Genomic DNA, 8,348 nt, shown 5'->3' on the forward strand with positions numbered 1-8,348 from the left:
GGGCTACGGGGCCGTGCCAGCCCACCCGGCTGCCCACCCTGCCCTGCCTACGCACCCCGGGCACACCTTCATCTCAGGCATGACCTTCCCGTTCAGGCCCATCCACTAGCCTGGCTCCGTGAACTGCTGAGTTTGGCACCGTGCCTTCCATGCCTGGTTTGGAGGAAGCCTTCCCGGCAGAGGGCGGTGAGCAGAGAGGCGGCCATGGGGGCGGCCAGGTGACCCCTCCTCGCCACAGGACCCGGTTGGTGCCAAAGTTCGGTGACATCAGCATCTTTGCGCCTCCTCCCTGTCAACATCTGTAAAAGTCCAGATGCGACCAATGAAAGAAAAATCATCCAGCCCTCTGCGGAGCCACGCCGGCACCTTTAGAAGCTGCCAGGACTGTGAGCCTGTGGTCCGGCGTGTCGTTGCAGACACGCACCCTGAACCTGTGCCAAGGGGCATGGATGGGGGACCAGCGTCGCCGAGTCCACCTGCCTGGCTTTCCTCCCCGGGGGTGGGCTGCGTCCCACCGAGACACAGGCCACGCCCACAGCTCAGGGAGCAAGGCTGAACCACTGGCATCGCGAGCTTGCACCCAGCACTTGGTACAGGTCAGGGAATCCTGTGAGCGTAGCCCCCAGCACTGAGGAGAGGAACTTCTCTGTTTTATTGGGTTCCCTAAAGTTTCTTTTCATATGTTCAAATAAATTTTTTCTAAACATCTCATAGACCATTATGGAACATGTTTGAAAACTCACTGGCCGGGCCCCCGGAAGTGTCCTCCGCAGTCTGCTGAGGTCCTGGTCAGAAGACTGGATATGATTCTAGCCGCTCCTGTTGCCAGAAGCACCGCAGACTCTCCCCACCCTGTAGAGAGCGCCGGGGTCTGTCTGCTTCAGTCACAAGTCCTTTCTGCCCTCAGGGACAGAACTCAGGCCTCACTTACTGGTTTGGGGAGGAGGGATAGAGACTCAGTAACCCTATTGCTGGGCTCCCCTAGGCTGAAGGTGAGGCGCGAGAGGCGGTTACAGTGAAGAGTGAGTGCTGAGGACTAAGATCAACTCGTAGGGATGAAATTCAGCCTTGTGGCGGCAGATGAGACCAGGTTTTTGTGTGTGTGTGTGTGTGTGTGTGTGTGTGTGTGTGTGTGTGGTAGGGATGAAATTCAGCCTTGTGGCGGCAGATGAGACCAGGTTTTGTGTGTGTGTGTGTGTGTGTGTGTGTGTGTGTGTGTGTGTGGTAGGGATGAAATTCAGCCTTGTGGCGGCAGATGAGACCAGGTTTTGTGTGTGTGTGTGTGTGTGTGTGTGTGTGTGTGTGTGTGTGTGTGTGTGTGTGTGTGTGACGTCTGGAGTTTGAGATGTCCCTCAGGGTAACACAGCTGCACTGCAGGGCTGGCCTTGGTCGCAAGTCCATGATGTGGGTGACCATGACCACAGGTGCTGTCTCAGGGACATGAGCTCTAGGCCCTCGTGCCAGGCTCCCACCACCCCAGCCATGTGTAGGAGCTGGTCTGCAAGCAAAGCCTAGCAGGACCCTGCTTTTAAATTGCTTTTGAGAGCCATGAACTAAAGAAGGAGATGTCCTTTCCTTTGATTTCATTATCCTCATGGTTTTCTGTTTATGGACAAATCTGATGTTGAAGCAGGAGCCGAAGTCAAGTATCTGCTTCCATCTCTCTCGGTGGGACACAGCCACGGGACTAAGATTAGCACTTGCTGGTTCTTGGTGTCAACTCTGATACCGAGTGTTTCTGTAAAGGGTGCAAAAGGGGCTCTCCTAACACTTCCTGATTAGAGGGCCTCTGAACCTGGCTGTGTCCCAGAAGGTGGACGTCACCATTTATCTCCAGGGCTACATAGTCTCAGCTCCACTCAGACTTCAGGTGATTTTGCAAAAAAAAAGAAAACATGTAGGAAACAAAGCCACTAGAGGCACAGATTTATTCTGTGGTATTTTTAGCAGTATGTGGGCAATTACAAATGATGGGCCTCCTGTTAAGTAATTATGTGCCAGGCACTTGCACCATCTTTTTTTTTCTTTACAATGGTGTTTTACATCCATTAAAAATTGATACATAAGAAAATATTAGGCATCAGGGGAAACAAACTACACAGAATGTATAAGAAATTACCCACTGATCCAAAGACATTCCAATTTTTAAATTGAGTGAAGGAAATGAACAGAAAATTCATAGAAAAGAGGGGCTTCCCTGGCAGTCCAGGGGTTAAGATGCCATGCTTCCACTGGGTTGATCCCTGCGTCAGTTCAAAAATCTGCCACGGCCAAATAAGTAAATACAGCCTAATAAATAAGTATATTTTTTAAATGGTATGTACTAAGCCAAAAACAGTGGAAACCTCTGGGGAAGATAATGGACGTTGGGTGACAGCCAAAGGAGGCCTTTCCTTGTCTACACAGTTTTAAAGTTTCAATTTTTATTTTTTAACTCAATTTAAAAAAATATTCTGAGTCGTAAGGAAGGACAAGACTGAATTAGTCCCTGACTCCTGTAAGTAAAAGAAGCCTGGGTCTGGCATACGTACCAGCCGATAACCACACACAGTTTGTTTTTATAAGGATGGTGTATTCACATGTTACTTGTCTAATTACAAGTAAGTTTTTTAACTGCATTTTAGAACTTCTGTTTCTGGTAGTGATGAGTTAGATTTTTCAGCCAACACTTCTGCTTTAATTTAAAACACTGGAAAACATACAATGACCTACTGACAAACCAGCGGGTTATAAAGAACATCCAGCTCAGGGACTTCCTTGGGGGGTCAGTGGTAAAGAATCCGCCTGCCAATGCAGGAGACACAGGTTCCATCCCTGGGCCGGGGGGACCCCACCTGCCGAGGAGCAACTAAGCCTGAGCGTCACAACTATTAAGCCAGTGCTCTAGAGTCGAGGAACCGCAACTGCTGAGCTCCTGCGCTGCAGCTACTGAAGCCCTGGCACCTAGAGCCTGTGCCCCACAAAAGAGAAGCCAGCACAATGTGAAGCCCGCGTGCTGAAACTAGGGGGTAGGCCCCGCTCACGGCAGCTGGTGAAAGTCCACGTGTAGCAACAAAGATGCGGCACGGCCAAAGACAAGATCCAGGGCAGATGGTAAGTGAAAGCAGGTAAGGGGCACAAAGGCACCTGTGCCCCTGAGGGCCCCAAGGATGAAGGGCTTAAGTGGGGATCTACTAGGAGACCCACTCTCCGTTCTGCTGGAACCCCTGGGATATACCTTGAAGAAGAACAGAAGACGGCAGGGAATGTTGCCCTCGAGCTGAGTGGAGCCTGGGAAAAGCCAAAGGGGAGTCTGGTTCCTAAGAAGTGAGGGGCGGGGCAAGTCCTCACCCTGGGTTGACAGCACTGGTCACCCCGGGACTCTGCCTGCCGTGACCTCAGTCCTTAGGGCTTCCTGGGCTTGCAGTCCTCCCCGCTGCCCTCGAGGAGCAAACACACATTCTCTGGAGGAAAGTCAGTCATCCTGGGCTCAACCCACCAATGACTGTCCAAGGAGACCGACTGATGTCCAGTGAGAGATGAACAACAGTGGGGACCAGCAGATGCAACTGACAGAAACAGGTTCAAAAAGTCTTCCAGTGTCACAGCTGGACTAAAACAGTCATGGTTAATGGCATAAAAGACAAATGGGAAACTACAGGGGGAAATTACTAGGTAACTGTGAATTACCAGAGAAGGCAATGGCACCCCACTCCAGTACTCTTGCCTGGAAAATCCCATGAATGGAGGATCCTGGTGGGCTACAGTCCACGGGGTCACAAAGAGTTGGACATGACTGAGTGAGCACATGCCTCCTTCAACTTATAAAATCCTGTTCAATGTCACTTAATTTTGTTAATGCAAATTAGAGCAGTGAGGTAATTTTTGCCCATCATATTGTCAGCTGTTAAAAAAAAAAAATGTGTGGCAAGCAAGCATCTGGTTTGGTCTTTGTCACTAAGTCATGTCTGACTCATTGTGACCCCAGGGAGTGTAGCCTGCCAGGTTCTTCTGTCCATGGAGTTTTCTAGGCAAGAATTCTGGAGTGGGTTGCCATTCCCTTCTCCAGGGGATCTTCCTGACCCAGGGATCAAATCCACATTTTCTGCAATGGCAAGCAGATTCTTTACCACTAGCCACCAGGGAAGCTGGAGCAAGTGTATGTGGCAGAATTATTAGCCATTGCCTTCCAGTATTCTTCGCCAGAGAATCCCATGGACAGAAGAGCCTGGTGGGTTACAGTCCATGGGATCACAAAGAGTTGGACACAACTGAACGACTAACACCAGTCATCTGGGATTCTCAGGTGGCGCTAATGGTAAAAGAATCCGCCTGTCAATGCAGGAGGCAAAAGAGACGAGGGTTCGATTCCTGGGTCAGAAAGATCCCCTGGAGTAGGAAACAGCAACCCACTCCAGTATTCTTGCCTGGAAAATTCCATGGGCAGAAGAGCCTGGGGGGCTACAGTCCATGGAATTGCAAAGAGTCAGACACGACTGAGCGACTGAACACAACCAGTCGTCTGTCTCCTTCTTGACAAAGGACCTCTTTGGGGGCAAGTGTTTGACAGGCAGCCCCTTCAGGGAAGCTGGGCCCCTCCTCTGGAGTGGATTGTGTGCACCCGTGCTAAGTCCCTCGAATGGTTAGCACTCTGCTTTCACAGCTGTGGGCTCAGGTGAACCTGGGGGTTCAGGTGACACACTCCAGGTCAGGGAGGAAAAAAAACAGCAAGTTGTTGAAAGTCAATGTGTATATTAGGATCTGGACCGTGTAAACGCATTGTGAATAAATACCAATACATTCCAGTTATGATGGATCTGTTGTTTCTGTCCATCCACAATTCAGCCCCCCTTTCCTGCTGGTGATAGCGTCCTGACTTCACCCCTGAGGCCCTGGATCCATCCTTGATCCAGGCATGGCCCAGCTGAGCCCTGCAGCCCCCGTGGTGGTTGCCTGAAGGTGAACCCATGAACCAATGAGCCCTGATGAAACCCAACTCCAGAATCTGAGCCAGAACTGGCATAAGCCTGGGGCCAGTAAACCAAAGGCAGGGAGAGTTCATCTTGAAAGCAAGGGGGATTTAATGACCACACACATGACCAAACTGCCCAGGGTCAGCCAGCATCCTAGGAAATCCTCCAACAGAAGAAATGAAATAGACACATTGGAGGGAGGGGGGGACAAGTGGAGCAAACAAAGATGACAGAGGGAGCAGGAACAAACTTCACTGTCCTCAGAGAGATGAGAGCAAGCGCTGGAATCGTGAAACAAGAACAGCACGCATGAGAAAAGCAAGAGCTTGAGAATAAGAAAGCTCTGGGGAATGGAAGACAGAATACCAGAAATAAAAGCATTCAACAGAACGCTTAGAAGAAAATGAAGAGAAAAGCCTCCAGAAAGTGTACCGAGAGGTTAAGTGATGACAAATAGAAGAGAAGTTAAAATTGAGAGGAGTGGAACAGAGGGTCCAATATCTGAAAAAATCAAAATTCCAGAAAAGGAGAAAAGAAAACCAAGGGGAACACAATCAAAGAAATTACTCAAATTCACTTCTCAGAACCGATAAACATGAGTCTCCAGATTGAAGTGGCTGCCTGAGTGTCCACGAGCGAATTTCAGAATACAGGTTTAAAAAATATATATCTACAAGCTTCCAGAGAGAAAAACTGGAGGAAGACATGACAACCCACTCCAGTATTCTTGCCAGGAAAATCCTGCAGACAGATGAGACTGGCAGTCTACAGTCTATGCAGTCACAAAGGGTCAGACACAATCGAGCGACTGAGCACACAGCACAGAGAGAAAGTATCAGTCATGTGCAAAGGACTGGGTATCAAAATGGCCCTGGACATCCACAATAGCAATACCCGAAGCCAAAAAGCAATGAAGAGGAAAGCGACTTCCTCAGTGGTCTAGCAGTTGACTCTGCTCCCAGTGCAGGGGGCCCAGGTTCCATCCCTGACCAGGGAACTAGATCCTGCATGCTGCAACCAAGCCCAGCACACACCGCCCTGACCTCATACGCTGGCCTCACATTTGGATGTTCCCAGGCCCCCTGCACTTCCGACCAGCTGGCTACAAAGTCAGGATTCCTGTGACCCACTCGGGTTCGTTAATGCGTTAGATCAACTCACAGAATTCGGGAAAGCACTTACACTGATGGCTGTCTGAGCGCGTGTCTGTGTGTTCAGTGGAGTCCGACTCTTTGCGGCCCCATGGACTGTAGCCCGCCAGACTCCTCTGTTCATGGGATTTCCTGGAGTGGGCAGCCATTCCCTTGTTAGGAGATCTTCTTGACCCAGGGATCAAACCTGGTTCTCCTGCATTGCAGGCGGTTTCTTTACCGTCTGAGCCACCAGAGTTTGAAGCTCTCACCCAGAAAACAGGATAAAGACCAGACAAATGATTAGACAATGGGAGGATGGCAGGGAAAGTATGCATGTCTCTGTGTGGTTTAAACAGTTTAACCAGCACCTTCCAGAGTGGGATGTCAATAGATATGATCTAAACTGGAAAAAGCAAGTAAGAGCGTTAGAAGCACAATATTTAGAAACATGGCAAGAGAGATCTGAAGAAATGGGAGTGGACTCACAAGTGAGGAGAAACTTTTCTTGTTGCTGCAGATATTGTAGAACTATTTGATTTACTCAACTTGGTATACGTGTTACCTTGATTAAAAAAAAAGAAGAAGAAAGTAAGTAAGACAGGGACTTACCTGGCAGTCCAGTGGTTAGGACTCCATGCTTCTAACTGCAGGGGGCCTGGGTTCAGTCCTTGATCAGGGAGCAAGGATCCTGCGTGTTGCTGCATGGTGCAGCAAAAAAAAAGAGAAAAATTTGAAAAAAAAAAAAAAAGATTAAAGGGAAGAAGAGGAAGAAAGCAAAAGAAAGGGTGGTAGCTTTGGTCAAGCCAGTGCTCAGGTGTGGACCAGAGAAATGTTCTTGGGGAGAGCTGCCCCGGGAAGACACCTGAGTGCAGGTTGGCACGATGTAAGGGTGGGCAATGAGCCTGGTGAAGGAAGAGAGCCTGCAAAGGTGGTACGTGGGGAAGAAGGGGGAACCAAGAGTGCTCTCCTAGCAAAGCTGCCTAGAGGTGGGACGAACTGAGAGATCAGTGGAGGTCCCTGGTGACATCAGGCAGGGCTGTCTGAGTGCAGTGACGAGGCAGAGGCCAGGCTGCAGAGAGGGAAGGGGGGTCAGGACGATGGGGGTATGGACAGAACTATCATGGGGCATCTTTCCAGCAAGTTTGGCACCAAGGGCAAGAGAGCAAGGTTGGGGGGGCGGTGCCTGTTTTAAGATGAGAGAGCTGTGGGAATGAGCAAGCGCTGTTGGAAAGAAGGCAGCAGAGGGGGGAGGTTAAAAATTCAGGGGCGGGGAGTGGATCCTCTGGGCTTGAGGTCTCCCAGGAGGCAGGAGGAGGCAGAAATAGCTTTGCTCTCAACTCTCCCAGGCAGAGGAAGGGGCACGCCTGCCCCGGGCAGGAGGGAGCCAGTTCATTTACCCCCAGACACCCGGCTAGTGGGGTGCGGTCCCACCGCCCCAATGGAAGGCCATAATTGGCCTCCTAACACGGCTGGAAGAGCCCCCCTTGGGAACCCAGATTTTTCCGCCTCCAAAGATGGGCTCTTGCTGCGCTTATTCCTCTACGGAGGCAGATGCGGTCCCTGCCCTCTGGAGCACCTCATCTGGGGTGAAGCTGCCAGACAGAGTGTAGGCGGTTCAGGCAAGGGCGAGAGGGGAAGCCCCAATCTCCACTCCCAAAGGGCCTGGAAGAATCCAAAATCGGAACAAGGGGGCCACAGGTGTGGCAGCTATGTGAGCGTGGAGACAGTAAGGGGGAGGGGCTGTGACCACAGTAGGACCCCTGTCCCCCTCCAGTGGGGCACCCCCGTGCTCCCCCCAGGAGCATCTGCGGCCAGTGCTTTGGGTTTTCGGAGAACTGGAGCATCCCGATTTCAGCGTCAGCCCCTCCCCAGATGAGAGAGAACAGAGTAGCAAAGGGGCGGGATATGGAGACACAGGGACCCCTCCTGACCCGCGGGGAAGCGGCTCGGCACCACCAGGGAGGGCGGCTGCCCTGAGCGGCTGAGGAGGGGGTTGGGGAGGGCGGAGGGTGGGGGTGGCGAGGGGGCCTGGCCACGCGGCGGTACGCACAGCGCAAGGGCGCAGAGAGAGCCAAGGTTAGCTCTCCAGTTGGCCAGGGTGGCCCCTACGGCCCCATCTGGTCCTTTGGGGTCCACGCCCACCTGACTGCCGGCCACAACTCCCCGCGCCCCCAGGCCCATCCCCGCCACATCCAGGACATGGGTCTAGGGGGACGAAGGAGAGGCCTCTCTAGGGTGTGCGCAGCGGCCCGGGATGGGGCTT

At 51.7% G+C, this 8,348-nt stretch overlaps 1 protein-coding gene across 1 annotated transcript in view; it reads left to right on the forward strand.

Annotated features, from left to right (window-relative positions):
* LOC104992797 (chromosome unknown open reading frame, human C7orf26) overlaps nucleotides 1-1,033 on the forward strand; it is an 11,619-nt gene extending 10,586 nt beyond the window's left edge. Inside the window, exons 7-8 of the mRNA XM_010845785.1 lie at nucleotides 417-596; nucleotides 986-1,033. Of these exons, the coding sequence (XP_010844087.1) occupies nucleotides 417-596; nucleotides 986-1,033 (228 nt within the window). The remainder of the gene's footprint in view (nucleotides 1-416; nucleotides 597-985) is intronic.
* Nucleotides 1,034-8,348: the final 7,315 nt, after the last annotated feature.

This window comes from Bison bison, unplaced genomic scaffold, assembly GCF_000754665.1.
Source record: "Bison bison bison isolate TAMUID 2011002044 unplaced genomic scaffold, Bison_UMD1.0 scf7180017864223, whole genome shotgun sequence".
NCBI lineage: Eukaryota > Metazoa > Chordata > Mammalia > Artiodactyla > Bovidae > Bison > Bison bison.